Source organism: Carassius carassius, chromosome 4 (genome assembly GCF_963082965.1).
Source record: "Carassius carassius chromosome 4, fCarCar2.1, whole genome shotgun sequence".
In the NCBI taxonomy this organism is placed as follows: domain Eukaryota; kingdom Metazoa; phylum Chordata; class Actinopteri; order Cypriniformes; family Cyprinidae; genus Carassius; species Carassius carassius.
Genome location: NC_081758.1, coordinates 23480688 through 23500480, shown reverse-complemented (window position 1 = coordinate 23500480; position 19793 = coordinate 23480688). Strand labels below are relative to the sequence as shown.

Below are 19793 nucleotides of genomic sequence, written 5' to 3'. Positions count from 1 at the left end.
AGAAGCAGTTTTATAACAGTGTAACTGATACCTAATGATTGTTCAGGGGATATTCTCTCAGAGGCACACACATCCATTTGCGGATGACAAACTGGATAGCAATGTGTTTACAGAACTCCTTTTACAGAAACCACTCAAGATGACTAGAAGAAATGAAGAGCACAGAGGGCTATGGCTGTATTATACTGTAATTTGAAATACTTTTGAACAGTACATTTGAAAATTTACTGAAATGTATTGTCTGAAACCTTAATAATAACAATTTTAAAATAGTTATTTTTAATGCTACTACCATAAACTACACAAACATATACAAACATTACCTCATATTCTGTCACATATGCATATTATTCTAGGAAACTAAAGCTAATGGAAACAAAAGAACGTTCTCAAATCAAGTAACCCTCATTTGAAATGGTGAAAGGGCACCGTAGTGTTAGAGAAACTGGAGAAACCTAACCCTTTTTACCTTGAAAACTGAATTCTGGAAATGATAATGCAGATTGTATTGATGAAGAGATTTTGGTAATGGTTTATTTCCATACATCAGATTTATGAACATATAAGGTGTTATACAGTATAATTAAACTTTAGTCAATATAATTTCAGGCTCTCGTTGTTCATCAAACATTTGAGCAGTTTGCACAATGTCCAGTGCTACTGTATATAAGCACTAAGCCAAATCAAATGAACTCTAGCATGTTGTTGAGATGGTGGGCCTGTTCTCACAACCCACTCTTTTCAAGCACATCTAAACAGCATTCACTGTATATACTTAATCATATACTTTATATACCTCAGGGAAATGACTTGTCACCTTGTTTTCAAAAGCTGTTGAGTTCTGTTGGTTAATATGTTCACAGGAGACTTATCTAAAACTTGCCATGTATTATCAAGGTTTAAATCTGTAGTTTTATGAAACATATATATGATACATTTTGGTATTGTAAAGGCTACAAAGAGATCCGGACTATTAAAGTTATGATTTATTAAATTATTGGTCCGAATTATTGTGACCTCCTTGTATTTTATAATAAGCACTTAACAATTTAAAGAGGGGCTCTAATGCTAATCCGTGCAGATTTATTTACACTGTTAAAGAGTTGGATTCTCATGCTAAACATGGTCCAAGTTTCAAAAAACTAAATTTGTGTCGTATAACAGAGTATTTTGGTGCCAAAGAAGTGTGTTTTTGGTTGTGAGAGAAAGATAACCTTGTTCAGCTTCCCAAAGAACCCAGCTGGTTGTTTCTCCAGGACAGCTGGAGCTGTGCAAATGTGTATGTTCTTGGCATTTAGGTTACGAATGGTTTTAAAAAGAAAAAAAAAGTTTTTGTTCCTGTTTTATTTGTCAATGTCACAGCTTGCAGATGATCACTACGTAAAACCTTTGTGTGCACGTGACTCTTTAGCTCCGCCCACAGCACGCCTCCAGGAGCTCTGCTCGTAAAGCTGTATATGTCTTATAAATCTGATAAAACTAAAGACTCTAAAGTGATATGAAGGATGCAGTACTACTCTATAGGTACACAAGATTAACATAAGATTGGGAGAAACTGTGTGTTATGTCCATAGACTGTATAAAAACAGGTCATGTCCCCTTTAATACTTCATACATTCTCCAGCTGTCGTATGCTTTTTCATAAATGATCAAAAAAAAAAAAAAAAAAAATCGAAATTTAGGTTCTTTGAGAATATTTGATCTTTTCTATATTGTATGTGATTTTAAAATACATATAGCCATTCTCATCTAGCCTATATATTAATTGAAATATACAAATAAATAATCCTCTTCATGATCAGACAATCTAAATGAAAATACAAATATAGCATGTAATTTTGCTTTATGGACCCAAAAAAAGAAATATATTACTTTTAAGAAAATGTATGTATATTGAAACGTGCTGATGCACTAGTTCACCAGTAAACAGTTGGTGGCATGGGAGAGGCACAGCACAACTGTGACTCTAGGGGCGCTCTTTACAAAGCCATTATCTCGAAGCCTGCATGCACCAAAAACTGCACTTATCACAGATACGTCTTTTTTCTCTTTGCCGCCTTGTGCCCTCCAGAGTGAACTAGTGTACAGGCTCAAGTTAATGATATATGTTCCGCGGCCTGAGGTCAATGAATATTTAATTCTGTTGATTTGAAGCTTTCTCTGTTGGGTCAGATAACAACCTTACCATGCACAAACATAAAATATGCAATATACAGATAGAAGAAGTCAACACAGACTCACATGTGAAAGTGATCAAATGTGAAGAATCGTTTTGCCACTCAGCTGAATATTTTTCAGTAAATAAGATGACAATTTATTTATAGATTGATAGATGGATGGATACTGGAGGAAATGGTGTAAAGCATTTAGGATTATCTAGTGAGATTAAAGGATAAGGGCATTAGAGGAAGTGTATGCTTGTCAGTTCTATGACTGAGTGTATGCTCTTATATACTGCATGAACTCTCCACAAGACACTTCTCAGAATGGAGCATGAGGTGTATATGCTCAAAGAGTGAGTTTAGGTGTTGAACAAAGAGAGAATAGTTATTTATTTATTTATTTTTAAAGAGAGATTCAGAAAAATGAGAAATGAGGTGGGTGACCAAGTTTTTTTTATTTATTTAATTATTATTATTTTTTTTATTGACTTATGCAGGGTAAGGACTGGGATGAATTCACTTGTTTTCCTTATCAGCAGAAACATACACTTGCTGCTCCTGCTCTTAGTCTCTATAACTCTATGATTATGCTTAGAGTCACTTCCAACAAAACCCAAATATATAGATAATTGTGCACAAAGATTAACATAAAATAAATCAAATCAAATAAAACACACACATGTAGGAATCCACACACGCACATCAAACACAGTTCTTCCATCTATTTTCTGATTTTAAAGGGGTCATATGATTTTGCTAAAAAGAACATTATTTTGTGTATTTGATGTAATGAAATGTGTTTATGCAGTTTAGGGTTCAAAAACACATTATTTTCCCACATACTGTACATTATTGTTTATCCTCTATGCCCCGCCTTCTGAAACATATTGTTTTTTACAAAGCTCATCGGTCTGAAAAGCGAGGTGTGCTCTGATTGGCCAGCTATGCAGTGCGTTGTGATTGGCCGAATACCTCAAGTGTGACAGAAATGTTACACCCGTGTAACATACTGTGATGCGTGTCCCGGTCAGAACACAGGCAAGACGAGCCAAAAACAATAGAACCCATTACAAATTAGCCATTTGTTGCATCCAGTGGGGATTATAATTATTTATACTGTCTTTTTATGAGTTGCGTTGCAATGCGCAGCTAAACATAAAACCATGTCTGCATTTGTGACCAGAAAAACGACAAACAACAAGCTCTACTCTACACTGCTCAAAACTCGCGTTTGAATCATCAGTGGCAAATCCTTTACATATGTAAACGTAGGCTACTTACAGACTGTGAGTCAGAACAGGCGGCATTGTAGTCTACTCTCCCAGGAACAGGAAACAGTCCTCCATAAAATGTGAATATTTGGGTTGAACTATTCTGGAACAATATTGTAAATATAACTTAACCACAGATTTCTAGTTGTGTCCTCTTGTGGAAGGCCAAACAAAGTATTTTGTACTTTCACCACGAAACAGCGTTTCCATGACATGGCGCTGGAGGCAACAGCAAGAATCAAAGGTTATGCCTTCTTTCTTTGCGTGAACATTTGGGCAGTGTTATGCAAAACTTAACACATCATGATGTAGACATGTGGGAGCCTGTTTGAACAAGGTATTTTAGGAAGGCGTGGAAGAGTGTTAACTTTGATAAAAAAAAATATCTCTTTGGATTTGATATTTTAGTCTTTGCAACTTTACAGATCTTCTTCATGCACCAAGAGCTTGTAACACTCCAAAGAGAAGGGTAAACTTGAAATCGCATCATATGACCCCTTTAAACTGAACCCAGAGCTGGTGCTGTCCCTTCACCATGTGAGACAAATTGGATTACACATGCCAAAAAAAACAAAACAAAAGTAAAATACTGCAAAGACCTATTTTACATATAAACACACTTAAATAGACATGCCTCATGATAAAGAAAACATGACACACTTCATCATGTTAAAGTACAGACTGTTCCAAAACCAACAGCATTGCAGTATTGTGAATATATCAGTTTTCTTGTGTGTGTCGGAGAGAAATGCAGAGGTGACGTTATCATGCACAGCATTATGTACATGTTGGTATAAAATATCCTCTTCACATATAAAGCCACAAATCAGACTGAGAAGAGGTTTCAATACCACTCTTCAGAACAGATACACACATGCAAAAAAAAAAAAAAAAAACAAGCAGTAAAGACATTCTCCAAACACACATGAGATCATGCCATATTAATTCATAGACACTTCCTTTCCTAATATTATTTTAATATAATATTATTTTTAATTAATAGCTCTGATAGCTGAGCATGCAATTAAAATTTCAGAAAATATATACTGTATCTCAACTCATACATTCTAATGCACACACGCACACACACACACACACACACACACACACACACACTGATGTACACACATAAATACACACAAAAACAACCTTGCTAACTCTAAAAAACTCACTACAGTCTCAAAAAAAATTATTTAAACATTTCTTTGAAATGTTGAAGTATGCTCTGTCTGTGCTGAGGATTGCTGTGTCTGGCTAATTTCTCTAGTTGTGCCTTCTGCACATAATCATGCAGTCTTTTAGATGAGGATGGCCTGTGTGTGTCTGTGTGTAAAAAAAAAAAAAAAACAGGAACACACTTTCGCCTATTTAATTTAAGGAGTTGATCCTCAGTTTGAAGGAAATGCGTCCTGCATACTTGTCTCGCTCACTACCCTCTGGAATGTTGTTAGCGTTGATTCTGCACTCCACGTTGACGTCCTCATTCATGGTGATGTTGAGGAACTTGATGGCCACTAAAGGCTGAGAGTAGTTCACCTGCAGCAGAAGAAGCATGAGATACTGTAGGAAGATTTTTGTAAGAACAAGGCTATCTTATTTATGGCGGCCTAATAAAAACTGTTAACTTTTTCTCTCCGTTTCTGTGATGCCACATCCACACCACTAGGTGTCAGTATCAGCAGAGTATCATATCACAACATGAAATACTGATTGCACCTATAAAGTCAGCACAAAATGTAAAATGAGTGGGTCTTTTCTTCCTTATTGTGACATACATCTGAGTGAAACAGATAAATGGAAAAGTAAAAGAGTAGGATGGGGACAGGTTCTATCTATCAGTTGTTGATTAGATGGAGGCAGATCTGAATGTAGTCGACTGTAAGAAAGGGATGGGTTTAAGCAGACTTAATGATTGGAGTCACCAGAGAGAAGTCTGCCATTTCAGCGGAAGATCCATTTATGACATTTTGATTAATAATTAAAAAACATATATACAACCCGAATTCCGGAAAAGTTGGGACGTTTTTTAAATTTTAATAAAATGAAAACTAAAAGACTTTCAAATCACATGAGCCAATATTTTATTCACAATAGAACATAGATAACATAGCAAATGTTTAAACTGAGAAAGTTTACAATTTTATGCACAAAATGAGCTCATTTCAATTTTGATTTCTGCTACAGGTCTCAAAATAGTTGGGACGGGGCATGTTTACCATGGTGTAGCATCTCCTTTTCTTTTCAAAACAGTTTGAAGACGTCTGGGCATTGAGGCTATGAGTTGCTGGAGTTTTGCTGTTGGAATTTGGTCCCATTCTTGCCTTATATAGATTTCCAGCTGCTGAAGAGTTCGTGGTCGTCTTTGACGTATTTTTCGTTTAATGATGCGCCAAATGTTCTCTATAGGTGAAAGATCTGGACTGCAGGCAGGCCAGGTTAGCACCCGGACTCTTCTACGACGAAGCCATGCTGTTGTTATAGCTGCAGTATGTGGTTTTGCATTGTCCTGCTGAAATAAACAAGGCCTTCCCTGAAATAGACGTTGTTTGGAGGGAAGCATATGTTGCTCTAAAACCTTTATATACCTTTCAGCATTCACAGAGCCTTCCAAAACATGCAAGCTGCCCATACCGTATGCACTTATGCACCCCCATACCATCAGAGATGCTGGCTTTTGAACTGAACGCTGATAACATGCTGGAAGATCTCCCTCCTCTTTAGCCCGGAGGACACGGTGTCCGTGATTTCCAACAAGAATGTCAAATTTGGACTCGTCTGACCATAAAACACTATTCCACTTTGAAATAGTCCATTTTAAATGAGCCTTGGCCCACAGGACACGACGGCGCTTCTGGACCATGTTCACATATGGCTTCCTTTTTGCATGATAGAGCTTTAGCTGGCATCTGCTGATGGCATGGCGGATTGTGTTTACCGACAGTTGTTTCTGAAAGTATTCCTGGGCCCATTTAGTAATGTCATTGACACAATCATGCCGATGAGTGATGCAGTGTCGTCTGAGAGCCCGAAGACCACGGGCATCCAATAAAGGTCTCCGGCCTTGTCCCTTACGCACAGAGATTTCTCCAGTTTCTCTGAATCTTTTGATGATGTTATGCACTGTAGATGATGAGATTTGCAAAGCCTTTGCAATTTGACGTTGAGGAACATTGTTTTTGAAGTTTTCCACAATTTTTTTACGCAGTCTTTCACAGATTGGAGAGCCTCTGCCCATCTTTACTTCTGAGAGACTCTGCTTCTCTAAGACAAAGCTTTTATAGCTAAACATGTTACAGACCTGATATCAATTAACTTAATTAATCACTAGATGTTCTCCCAGCTGAATCTTTTGAAAACTGCTTGCTTTTTTAGCCATTTGTTGCCCCCGTGCCAACTTTTTTGAGACCTGTAGCAGGCATTAAATTTTAAATGAGCTAATTAAGTGGATAAAAGTGTAAAATTTCTCAGTTTAAACATTTGCTATGTTATCTATGTTCTATTGTGAATAAAATATTGGCTCATGTGATTTGAAATTCCTTTAGTTTTCATTTTATTAAAATTTAAAAAACGTCCCAACTTTTCCGGAATTCGGGTTGTATATATACAGTATATATTTGGGGAAAAAAATCACGTTGATAAATAATCAAAATAAAGATCAATAACATGCATTTACAAAACAGATGGTCAAAATGGTCAATTTTCATTTCACTCTGACTTAAATTTTATGTGTGATTACATATGTAGAGTATATTCTCTAAGTGAGTGAGTTGTACCTGGGCTTTCTTGCCGTAGTATGGGTAGTACATCAGGTTAAAGGTGCCATTAGGGGGAAAGTACGCCAGTTCACCAAGTTTATCGGAGTCATCCGCCTACAGAGAGGGGAAGACTTCATGAGTTCATCTGTTCTAATACCAAGACTACTATTACTGTATTAAAGAAAATAAACAGAAAAACCAATCGCCCCTTGAGTTGATCTTATGCTGGAATTATCTAGCATATGATCTGACTGTATGAATAATCATTTTACCTTTTGCTGCTAAAACATGTTGATTTTAAAAGTAAATAAATATTTTAAAGTTGGATAAATTGGATTCAGATTTTTCTCTTCGTGCAGAATGCACATTATGAATTCACTGCCTCTGTTAAAATGATTATTCTTCATTCTGTCTATTATTCTTACCCACTCATCATTGCCAACTTTGTATTTCTGACAAGAAGAATGGAGGGGGAGACCAGATGAGACACACACACACACACACACACACACACACACAAAAACAAAAAAACAATACAAATCAATCACATGGAACATAAACAGAGATGATGAGCAATGGTGAAAAACAATACAGACTGAACAAACCCTGAAACGACACTGAAAACAACAATTATATGACAACATACAGAACAAAGGAGGAGGAATGATGGGTTCATGGAAAAAAGGTGTGCTGTTTAAATCAATTGATGTGTACATTGCAATCGAAGAGAGAATAGGATTGACGATTGTATTTGCATGAGCCTGAATGGTGCTTGATATCCATTCAGAACCCACACAAACACAAACAAACAGTACGTGATTCGGCAAGAACACTATTGAGAAATCTCTGGGAAAGAGCAAGAAAAACTTCCACTCTAATGCAATATAGATAAAAGTTTTTCTTAGCGTGGGGTAACTAACCAACAGTATGAGAAAACAAACAAGCAACAGAATTATTGTTAACTGAAACTATCAAAATATGTTAACTGAAATAAATGTGAAATAAATTATCAATATTAGATGAAAAACTTGCCTTGACAACTAACATAAAAGTACTAAAATATGAAGTACTAAAATGACTTAAAATCAGAAATAAAAATGAAAGAGAAATAGAACTAATAAGCTATAATAGTTTTAAAACCCAATTCACAAACGCTCAATTAATACTTGGCAAAAGAAGTTAGAAGCTAATAGCACAGACATGCCCACCTCTCAGTCTCATGAAGTCGAAACAGATTCAAAGATAATTCCTGAATACATTCAGACATTAAAACGGCTAGGAAATACATAATTGTTACTTTAATTGTTCTCATTCCCCTCATTCCAGCAGCAGATAGTCTGTCATGGCAGTTTTTCTCTGAAGCCGGCCACAGTTCTGATTACCGGATAATTTAATCTGGTGGCCTTGTTGAATGGCTCATGTAACTTTAATCTGAAATCAACCCCTTTCTGAAAGACTGGAGGATAAGGAGAGTGAGAGAGAGGAAGACTGAGACGTTTACCTTAGCACCACAGGTGACGTAAGGAGGCTGCCTGTCCTTAGTAGGCAACAGACCAATCACCTGCAAAAAAAAAAGAATAAACACAGAGAAAGATGGATTTGAGATTGAAACGAGAGAGGGATAAAAAGAAAGTGACCCAAAGATGGAAACAAAAGTGAAGAGACAGGTCAAGTTGGGGCTCATTAAATAGCTAAAGCAATGAATGATTAATTATAAACATTCAGGCCGCTGTCTCTAATTCTGTGGTTTCAGGTCAAAGACTGTACTGACTGTTAAAGACTGTAGGGATTCAATGACCTAAAATCAAATCAGGCATATATTTTGTTTTACTATTTGCAATATAAAATGCATCACAGAATTCAGGGTTTCTCAGGAACACTTGATACTTTAGTATTTTTGAGCAATAACTGCTAAGTTTATTTATTTTATTGGACATGTTTCTGACATAAACATTCACTCCACACATATATTATATTTCACGTCTTACACGGTTGAGCTTAATGATGATGCAGGGCTTGCCCTCATTGTAGCCATAGTAACGATCTGTGATCCCAGAGCAATCCTCCAATATGGAGCGTTTAAACTGGCAGGAACGCTTAGGGAAGTTTTTCAAACTGCCGCTGTCCTCCTGGATGAAGTACTGATCCGGTTTACACTCATAATTCTTCTGGGCTTGGACTGAGTCATTGTAGGCTGCACACAAGAAGGAACAGGACATGGCCATCTGTGAACATCTTGCTTTATGGCATGCAGAATTTCAATAGCAAAATGACTAAAACTGTGTAATATGGATGTTTGCATGGTATTTACGCGACATGAAGTTATTGAGGGCCTGGACATATCTTTCCCAGGTCTCTGTGTACTCCATTGTGTAAATGATCTCCAGCTGCTCTCCTTTAGGTCTGATCATCATCCCTGTAAAACAACAAATAAGAGAACGGGAAGATTAATAAATGACAAAAGGTATCTGTAAGGGGTAACAGTAGGGTTGTAGTTGTTATAGTTAGCTTAGTGTTTCCATATGTACAGGATCAAGTCTGTGTGTTTTACCTGGAGTTGAAAGTCTATCTTGGTATGTTGGTCTGTGGTCATCAAGTGTCTGCAGCATTACGTACATGGTGAGGACAAATAATGCAGCCAGGAAAATATAGAATGCCAGATAAAACAACAGGATCAGACCTACGAGGATACACACACACACACACACACACACACACACACACACACACACACACACACATCCAGATCCTAACTCAATACAAAGACATACTGTACTCAAGCTTTTGAAAATGTTCCATACTCTAATACGTCACTGGTACACTGTTCAAACTTAACACAGAAATATATTTATTCGAATGTAATTCTTGTTGAAAACGATTTACAATGCATATTAAATGACATTAATAAATGCAGTCGCATGCAGCAATTAATGGGATTTAAGCCCCATAAACCCATATTTTTTCATGACAGATAGGACAAAATGTAGACTGGACTAGTGTAAACAGCTCAATTATTTACTATGATAGTGCCACCAAGTGGCCAAGTCCCTCCAGATTTGTAATTTTTTTTTATAGTAAGCCCTTACATACATGTACCAAAGTTTAAGTCTAGTTCATAAAACTATGGTTTTATTCTTGATATCAATGAAATTAGAGATATACATTTGTGACCATGGACCACAAAACAAGTCATAAGGGACAATTTCTGGAATTTTAGATTTATACATCACCCGAAAGCTGAATAAATAAGCTTTCCAGTGATGTATGGTTTATGTTAGGACAATATTTGGCAGACATAAAACTATTGAAAATCTAGAATCTGAGGGCGCAAAAAAATCAAAATACTGAGAAAATCGCCTTTAGTTGTCCAAATTAAGTTCTTAGCAAAGCATATTACTAATCAAATATTAGGTTTTGATATATTTATGTTAGGGAATTTAGAAAATATAATTTTTATTTAATATCCTAGTGACTTTTGGCATAAAAGAAAAATCGTAAATTTTGACCCCATATAATGTTTTTTTTGTTTGTTTTTTGGCTATTGCTAAAAATATACCCCAGCGACATTTGTGTATCTAGACCGAATGACTCTGAAGTGCACTTGAGTCTGTAACATATTGTTCAGGTGTTTAATAAAGGTGTACTTTAATAAAAACACTTTTGTTGGGAGTGTTTGCAATTGGACATGCAGAATACTGTGACCATATAACCATAATAATCATTTATGATTATATCTTCTGCATATATATATATATATATCTCTCATTTCCTTGCTCTTCTTCTGCTGATCTTACTGTGAAAAGATACAAGACTAGTTGACCTAATCCTCTTAAATTCTCACCAGAGCTTCTCTCCCCGTTCATAGAGTTATACATGCACATTCACTGCAGCTCTGTCTTACACACATTCATACATTTACACACCAATGTCCCTTACAGGAAGCTTGGTAATCCTGTCTGGTAAATGTCTGGTCTTTGGGAAAATTGAATTATTGCAGGGCAGATGTGGGTTAAGACGGGTAAAAAAGGGGGAGGGAGGGTGACAGAAGGAGAAGAAGAGGGCAGATTAAGCCAAAGGGGAACTTTCAGGGGACATATGGTTTAGAAACATCAGAGTCTCTATACAGACATTGATGCAGACACCTCCAACTACCCAACTAAACTAATCATTACACTCTAGATCATGTCTACACAACTGCACTAAAGCGATCTCTATACATAAAGGGTTGATATTTAACATGCTTGGAAGAATGACAGAATGATTCCAGGCTTTTATTTATATAATGTCAGTACAGTAATATGGTAATGTGGTACAGTATGGTTATAGAGCCAGTCTGATAAATATTTGCTGATGTTAATGATGTTTATGTATTTATAGATAATTTCCAGCACAATATATTTTCCCTCAGATTTTTTCAGATAGACAGGCGATAAACAAACTCTACATGGGCAGATTTTTTTTTTCAGTGTTCATGTTTTAAAAAATATACACTGTAGACTGTATAAGGGAAAATGTATATTGTAGCTGCTGTAATTGGTTTTTACCATTTTAAATACATTTGAGCTTTTAACAATACTCTTAAACAGTATACATATCACATATACATTAGAAAATAATTTATACAAAAATATTATAAAGACAACCATTTAAAATGTTTTTTATGCTCACCAAGAGTGCATTATTTTGATCAGAATACAGTAAAAAATATTGTAATATTTAGAGTACCATTGTAAAATATTATTACATTTAAAATGATTGTTTTTTATTTCAACTTCTAATGATTTCTGAAGGATCATGTGACACTGAAGACTGGAATATTGGATGCTGAAAATTCAGCTTTGCATCACAGGAATAAATGACACTGTAAATGAATATGCTGATTTGAAGAGACATCTCTAATCATTAACAATGTTGTGCTGCTGAAGATTTTTTTGTGGAAAGCATGATTACCATGATTCTTTGATGAGCATAAACTTCAAAAGAACAGTATTTATTTGAAATAGAACATTTTTGTAACATAAACATCTTTGCATTTTCACCTTTAATCAGTTTAATGCATCCTTGCTAAATAAAAATATTAATTTATTTAAAAAAAAATTGTACTAACTCCAAACTTTGTACATTATAAAATATTGCTTTAAATCGAATAGCATGCAAGACATTGCTTCATTTCATGTTAAGTACATAAAACTTTCTCAGATAAAAAGCAAAGATTCAGTAACTCATCTGTTTGCTCCAGAAATAAGAACGTACTTCAAAACATCTTCACCACACAATGCAATAAATAATTTAGGGTTGCTATTTGAACAGATCAGGCTCTATTGTTTCATAGAGAAAACTGAGTGCTGAAGGTGTATGTTTGTATGTGTGTTCTGTAAGCTGTGGTGCATAGTGTGTATACCTGAGGAGAGCTCATTAAGATACAGGTCACCTGAGCTTCATGCAGAGAGGCCCCTGGGGACAGTTGATCAGGTTGCCCTGCACATGAAGGGAGGAGGGATACCGGATCACTGCCCCCTGCTCCGCTGCATCCTGGAGCTCCCCGCAGAGACAGGCTTTCACTAATCAATAACAGCGGTGCAATGTGAGGTTACTCTACGGACTAGAATTACACAAGAGTGTGTGCTAATCTGCTTGTAGAGAGTGAAAAAGGATTAAATGCACACGTAAGAGAGAAAGTGAGCAAAGTTAAGGTAAGAATGTTGCTTAACTTGTGCAGCAAAGTCCAAATGTTCAAATCATTAAGCACTACTTAGTCTCACAGCAGGACAGCCTCAAAATAACCACCATCTCTCTCAGAATACCAAGTACCTGCATTATCAAATACAACTTGCTGAAATTGGTTAAGGGGTTAAAACATGGTACATCCTAATCAGCTATGCTAGCTCTCCTCAGGATCTGTGTGTGTGTGTGTGTGTGTGTGTGTGTGTGTGTGTGTGTGTGTGTGTGTGTGTGGCAAGTACTGCACATGGTGAGACTGAAACTCTATCTGTCCTCTTCTGTTTCTTTATCTGTCTCTCATCATGATGAAAGTCACCCTCCCTCTTTCAACCCTATAATTTGAATGCAACCTAAAAGAGATGAACAGAATGTGCCACTGTGATCTGCTATTTGCATATTCACGTTCATTAATACAAATATCAACTCCACAGACACATCCTTTCAGATTCTGTCCTAAATCCATTAAACCTACCAGGCCACCATGCTATCAAACACTTCAAAGGAACTCACACCTGTGATGCAGACAAAGGGAGCAGTCTGTCCACCGTGATCTCTGAATATCAATTAGCTGTTTTGTACTGGATGCACATAAATATAGTGACAGTAACTAAAGTCTGATAAAAAAGTTAAACTAAAATGTGCTTCACATAGCAAATAAACAAATAAAAAAATAAAGAAAAATGTTCTCAGGGTAATAACTACAAATAACCATTTAGTTTAATTCTGGATTAAAATATTTCTTAATACTCATATTCATCCATGGCTTTATTGAAACCCTTGCTTTCAGAAAACTTCATTTGTTTGTCAACATGTTAACATGTTAACAGAAAGTTGAGAGGAAGGAAAAAGTATGAAAGAAAAAAGATGCACAACCAACCGAGAGAACCACAGCCACAGTCGCAGATTGTCAAGCTAAATCGATTCAAGAACTTGAGTGAACTTCACAAGGAATGGACTGAGGCTGGAGTCAAGGCATACAGAAGTGTCAAGGAATTTGGCTACAGTTGTCATATTCCTCTTGTTAAGCCACTCCTGAACCACAGACAACATCAGAGGCGTCTTACCTGGGCTAAGGAAAGATGAACTGGACTGTTGCCCAGTGGTCCAAAGTCCTCTTTTCAGATGAGAGCAAGTTTTGTATTTCATTTGGAAACAAGGTCCTAGAGTCTGGAGGAAGGGTGTAGCATACCCCAAGTTGCTTGAATGAGGTGTTAAGCTTCCACAGTCTGTGATTATTTGGGGTGCAATGTCATCTGCTGGTGTTGGTCCATTGTGTTTTTTGAAAACCAGTGTCACTGCACCTGTTTACCAAGAAATTTGGAGCACTTCATGCTTCCTTCTGCTGACCAGCTTTGATGCTGATTTCATTTTCCAGCAGGATTTGGCAACTGCCCACACTGCAAAAAGTACTTTAAATGACCATGGTGTTGATGTGCTTGACTGGCCAGCAAACTCACCAGACCTGAACCCCAGAGAGAATCGATGGGCTATTGTCAAGACGAAAATGAGAAACAAGAGACCAAAAAATGCAGATGACCTAAAGAAACTTTCTTTCTGTCAAAGAAACCTGGGCTTCCAGACCACCTCAGCAGTGCCACAAACTGATCACCTTCATGCCACGCTGAATTGAGGCAGTAATTAAAGCAAAAGGAGCCTCCCTTCTAATTTGTTGAGATAGTGATTTGGTGGGTTTTTGTTAAATGTGAGCCAAAATCATCACAATTAAAAGAACCAAAGACTTAAACTACTTCAGTCTGTGTGCACTGAATTTATTTAATGCATAAGTTTCACAATTTGAGTTGAATTGCTGAAATAAATAAATAAATGAATTTTTCCTCGACATTCTAATTTATTGAGATGCACCTGTAAGTCTCAGGAGTGGTTTAGAGATTCAGTTATGGCCGGTGCAAGAGTGACTTGTTTAACAAGATTGAAAAGTTTCTCAGGCTGAAGTCAGCTTTACGCGTTTTTATCTGATATCATTGGCCCCTCTGCCCAGGGGTCCTGAAAGCAACCCAGGATATGATTCAATGAGAGACACAGCTGTATGAATGTAGCTGCAACTTCCAGCGTCCTCCATAGGTCATTATTAAGCTCCAGTAATGAGGATGTACTTTGTTGAAGAATCTAAGCATACCCATGTTCACTCTGGTTTGGGCACAGACAAAAATAGACTAATTAAGGAGTCTTAGAGAGCATGCTGGCTTAACTAGGCAGCTATTCCTCAGAGCAACACACACACACACACACACACACACACAAACGTTCTCAAAAAGGTGCTACACACTTAGTTCCATAGACCAAAATGTGCTGGCACATGGATGTCTTGAGGGCAGTGATCTAGCACCTCTCTCTCTCTCTCTCTCTCTCTCTCACACACACACACACACACACACACACATACACACACAATCCAACTACTCTATAGAATTGACACCTTGAACAGATGCCTGTTAGAGTGCTGTTTTAATGCTATCACACCCTGATTAAAAGACACATTCATTTCCATAATTAATCAACGGCTGGGATACATCTCCTCATGATAGCCTCACCAAGGCAACCAATGAGCCTATTAGTAAAGGATTACATCTTACACTAATTCACAAACCCCAACGCGCACATTCAAAATGGCCCTCGGCTAGATTAATTCATCTCAATGTCACTGCAAAAGACAATTTGTAACACTATGCACTGGGCTAACAGTGTTTTGTTGTTCACTTCTATTGTAAGAAAGATCTTTCACAATTATAAAGGCAGATTACTTTGGGGTTTGAATATGATTTGAAAGTTTAAGAGGGGTAAAAAAAGAGGTAAAACCAAATGGCAGAATGTAAAAATCTTCACTGCACTGTATAAAAAGAAAGGCAGCTGATGATGTTACAGCTTACAAATAATAAGTGTTGGCATTTTGGTGACTGTTTTTATTTTTTATTTTTTTATTTTACAGTTCCTAGATGTTATTCAATGATATGTTAATATATCAACCTATTTGAACTGTTAAATTAGTTTGCTGTGATAAAATGGACAGATAACGATACAGATGGCACACTGGGGCTTATAGCTGATCAAAATAAGCCTCTCTAGCGGCTGTCAGGGTAGCTCAGGCTGACATATAGACACTTCATAAGCGATTCATTATTTAAACAAAAAACTAAAGTACTTTTACTACTATATTTTACAACACATTAATTGCCTTGTTAAAATATTTTTAAATAACATCAATATAATAATTAATTAATTGTACTTCTTAAAACATTTTAACATTTCACAGAAAAATGTAATTCTACTTTTTACCGTAAAGTATAAACATATATGCATTATTTTGCAGTTAAAATGATTGCTGTTCTTTACGGAAAAGGATGCAGGGATAAATTGATGTGTGCAAGCCTCTGTTCAGGCATTCTGTTTGAAGCGCACTGTATAGTTTAGCAGTAGCTCGATGCATAACATTTATCCACGCTGTTCATTATCAGATGTCACGCATTCAGCATTTCTATCCGCAAGTCCATCATAACACAATATTCAGTGAGTACCTGATTACCTAGATCTATCAGTGGACCTCGAAATTCGCAATTTGCTCAAGATAAATATATTCTAAGGCAAATGTATTCAGTTTAACAGCTGCGTAAACACGCGGGGAAGAAAATGAAACGCATGTGACGCATTACAGACCGGTGGCAAAAGCATTAACTGGAGTTTCAGCACCTAGGACAGCGATCCGTCTCTTCAGTGAACTTCTCTGCACTAATAGAGTGAGACTCGCTATGCTAACGACTGCAGCTCACTACTTATTATAACTGCACAATTTTATTAAACTAATTAACATTTGTGCATGCGTGTTTCAGTGTTGTGCAAGACTTACCCCAACTGCTCGCGGTCCTACCGCAGAACTCGCCCGTCCTCGGGTTCCAGAAGAACTCTTTCCATGCGTTCTTCTTATCATTCTTTGCCATTTTCCTGAACGAAATAAATGTGCACTCACAGAGTCAACGCCTCGGGGCTAACACTCTCTTTGAGAGTAATAAAGCCCTTGAATGGTATGGAGAAAGGGTTTTAAAACGATCTTTAAGGTCTCAAAAGAAAGCTTTTTTAAATATTAGTTAAAAAATGGGTAAAAGCGATTCTCAAGGCACTCGGACGAAACCTGACGACTCAAGCCAGGACTGAGTGAGAGCAGACCTCGCTATGTCAGTAACGCCCGACGTTCTGCCCACCCACAAGATCAGTTCGCATTCCGTGGAGAGAGAGAGAGAGAGAGAGAGAGAGAGAGAGAGAGAGAGAGAGAGAGAGAGAGAGAGAGAGAGAGAGAGAGAGAGAGAGAGAGAGAGAGAGAGAGAGAGAGAGAGAGAGAGAGAGAGAGTGTGTGTGTGTGTGTGTGTGTGTGTGTGTGTGTGTGTGTGTGTGTGTGTGTGTGTGTGTGTGCCGATACTGCAGTGGAACAAGCTCTGTCTGCTCAGCCCCGATACCTTCCCACCAAGCACGGGGCATTTATAGTTATTATGGCTATTTTGTCTACTTTGCAGTTTTATTGTCAGTGTTCTTGATTAATTTGATAACTTGTCTTAAGATGTCAGGAATCATTAATTTTTTTTTTTTTTTTTTTTAAGTGATACCACATTAATGGCAACTTTACAGAAAATTCTTCTTCTTTTAAGTTCTGCAGACTTCCCAGTTTTGCAGTGCAGAATTAAGCTTTAGGCAAAGAAATAATAAGAAGGAGTTACACCCTTTCACGATCACCAAGGTGCCAGACAAACAAGACTGAAAATCTCAAAAAATAAACTGTCTGCACACTTGAATTCTTTAAGCAAATTTAATCACCAAGCTTTCGGTCAAATGACCATCCTCAGGGCATACAGACAATAAATGTAGCAAACAACTTAACTGTGTTCAAACACATCAGGACAATCGACAGTGATTACCACACCTTTATTTTTGAGATTTTCAGGCAAAGAAATAATAAAAATAAAAATAAAACCGATACTGGCAAGCTCCCAGGCAATCATTTTTATCTAAATAACCATATACTATATATATTTTAAACTTTTAATCTGTTTCGATGACTGGTAGTACTTGATACATCTGTCACATTATAACAGTCAAATAACATCTGTAATGATGTTCAAGACCGATGACAGGTCAGAGCCAACACTAGCCTATACTGCAGAAAGAGAGAACTTGTACAGGAGCTGCATCTATGATAATGGACATCATGAATTAACAAATGAATCAACAAATTTCAGGAACAGACTGTTGTTACGGCATCCTGTGTTCATGATGCCCACAGTCAAACTGGACACTGAAACAACAAGCCTGGAAGGTCAGGATGAAAATAATATTTCACCCAAACATGTGCATAATTTGTGAATTATTGGATTATACTTGGATTAATTGTGATGTTTTTTTTGTTTTCAAATGTTTGTGATGTTTGGACTCTCATTCTGACGGCACCCATTTACTGCAAAGGATCCATTGGTGAGAAATCTGTTCTGATGAAGGCACAAACTGATCTAGATCTTGGATGGCCCGGGTGAGTAAATCTTAGCAATTTTTCATTTTTCTGCAAACTATTTCTTGAAGAAAAATGGAATGAATAAAAAATGGCCACATTAGAATGTGGAAGCAGCTACTCCCTTTACTGAATGTTAAGCAGTCTGCAGGACAAGAAGACATGAAATCTATGTGCATTAGCAACAGTTTCTTTCACTCCCTCCCTCCCTCACACACACGCAAACACACACACTGTTATTTGCACGTGGTATTTGTTTCATCATATAAAATTTATTTCATGACGATATCAATGCAAATATAGCACTACAGTGATTTCCAAGGTACACCGTCTCTTACCATACCAATATATTATGGCACTCATAATATGGCCACCATTTATGTAGACACGCAAAGCCGACAGTTTCTGTAAACTAGTTTACCCAATAATACTTAAGTTACCCTTTTCATCTTAATAAATTGCCACTAGATGATTATTTAGTATATTTGAAGTACAAACTGGGCACAATTTATATAGACTGGGACGCAGCCCAACCTTGAACTGAATGATTAAGGGAATCTGTCAAGAACTCCCAGCATGCATTGCACCAACTCCTCTACTCCGTACTGTTTGGTAAAGACTGTATTTCAAATGGCCACCCGGTTGGTGCAGTGAAACCCTGGTGTCATGGTGACAACATGTCAAACCCTTGACAACATCACTGTAACGTTGCCATCATATTTACAGCAGTGTTGCAAGGGTGAGAACTGTACAGGTTGGTGGTTCTAACTATTTGGAAAAATAACAACAACTTTTAAATACAACCACAACAACAACTGAGAAACATTCAATTGCCAACAGTTACAAAGGGTTCCACTCCTAAAAACTCCATCACATGTTCCAAAAAAAAAAAAAAAAAATCAAAGAACACTCAAAAGAATAAAGAAGAAAAATAAAGCAACGGCACTGAGAGATATGTAAGCAATAATATAAATTCAATATAGCAGCAGAAGTACTTCAAAAATATCCAAGTGATATTCCAGTGAACCGGGTGGAGTGTGTTGGTAAGGGAATGAATGTGATCAGACTTAAGTTGCTTAAAGGGACTTGCATAACATTAGCCAGAAAAAACATTGGTTGGTTGGTGTGTGTGTGTGTGTGTGTTCGAGGCTGTGCCTTTAGTAGAGAGGGCTTGTCTTTCAGCGGTCCATTCAGTACAGTGTAGACAGGTAGCCACAGATAAAACTACTAAATTTCTTTATAAAACAATTAAACACCTTGTACTTTTATACATTATATGCTACAATATATTTATTGATTACAAGTATGAAAGTGGAAATAATTGCTACATAATCAGTACAGTTGTACATGTTTATTTTACAGATTTAATACTTTT

At 36.9% G+C, this 19793-nt stretch overlaps 1 protein-coding gene and 1 long non-coding RNA gene across 3 annotated transcripts; one reads left to right on the top strand and one right to left on the bottom strand.

Moving 5' to 3' along the window:
- The first annotated feature begins 4016 nt into the window (after positions 1-4016).
- On the top strand, positions 4017-4332 carry LOC132130473 (uncharacterized). Its single transcript, XR_009428718.1, has 2 exons — positions 4017-4156; positions 4190-4332. It is a non-coding gene; the product is annotated as an uncharacterized LOC132130473 (long non-coding RNA).
- A 204-nt stretch (positions 4333-4536) lies between these two features.
- LOC132139527 (sodium/potassium-transporting ATPase subunit beta-2-like) lies at positions 4537-16983 on the bottom strand. Of its 2 annotated transcripts, XM_059547939.1 has the most exons (8): positions 16772-16983; positions 9740-9868; positions 9500-9604; positions 9177-9382; positions 8690-8749; positions 7614-7640; positions 7207-7302; positions 4537-4969 (listed from the first exon to the last, which is right to left on the bottom strand). In XM_059547939.1, exons 1-8 carry the CDS (start codon positions 16860-16862, stop codon positions 4802-4804), a joined length of 882 nt encoding a protein of 293 aa, XP_059403922.1. In that variant the 5' UTR covers positions 16863-16983; the 3' UTR covers positions 4537-4801. The 2 variants fall into 2 exon arrangements, with proteins under 2 accessions (XP_059403922.1, XP_059403923.1); XM_059547940.1 differs by lacking the exon at positions 7614-7640.
- Positions 16984-19793: the final 2810 nt, after the last annotated feature.

Excerpts from the sequence above, each read along its gene's own strand:
- LOC132139527 (XM_059547939.1), bottom strand. The coding sequence starts at position 16,862 with ATGGCAAAGAATGATAAGAAGAACGCATGGAAAGAGTTCTTCTGGAAC. Across the intron at positions 9,869-16,771 it reads TAGGACCGCGAGCAGTTGGG|GTCTGATCCTGTTGTTTTAT; the intron begins GTAAGTCTTGCA and ends GTATCCTCGTAG. Across the intron at positions 9,605-9,739 it reads AGATAGACTTTCAACTCCAG|GGATGATGATCAGACCTAAA; the intron begins GTAAAACACACA and ends GTTGTTTTACAG.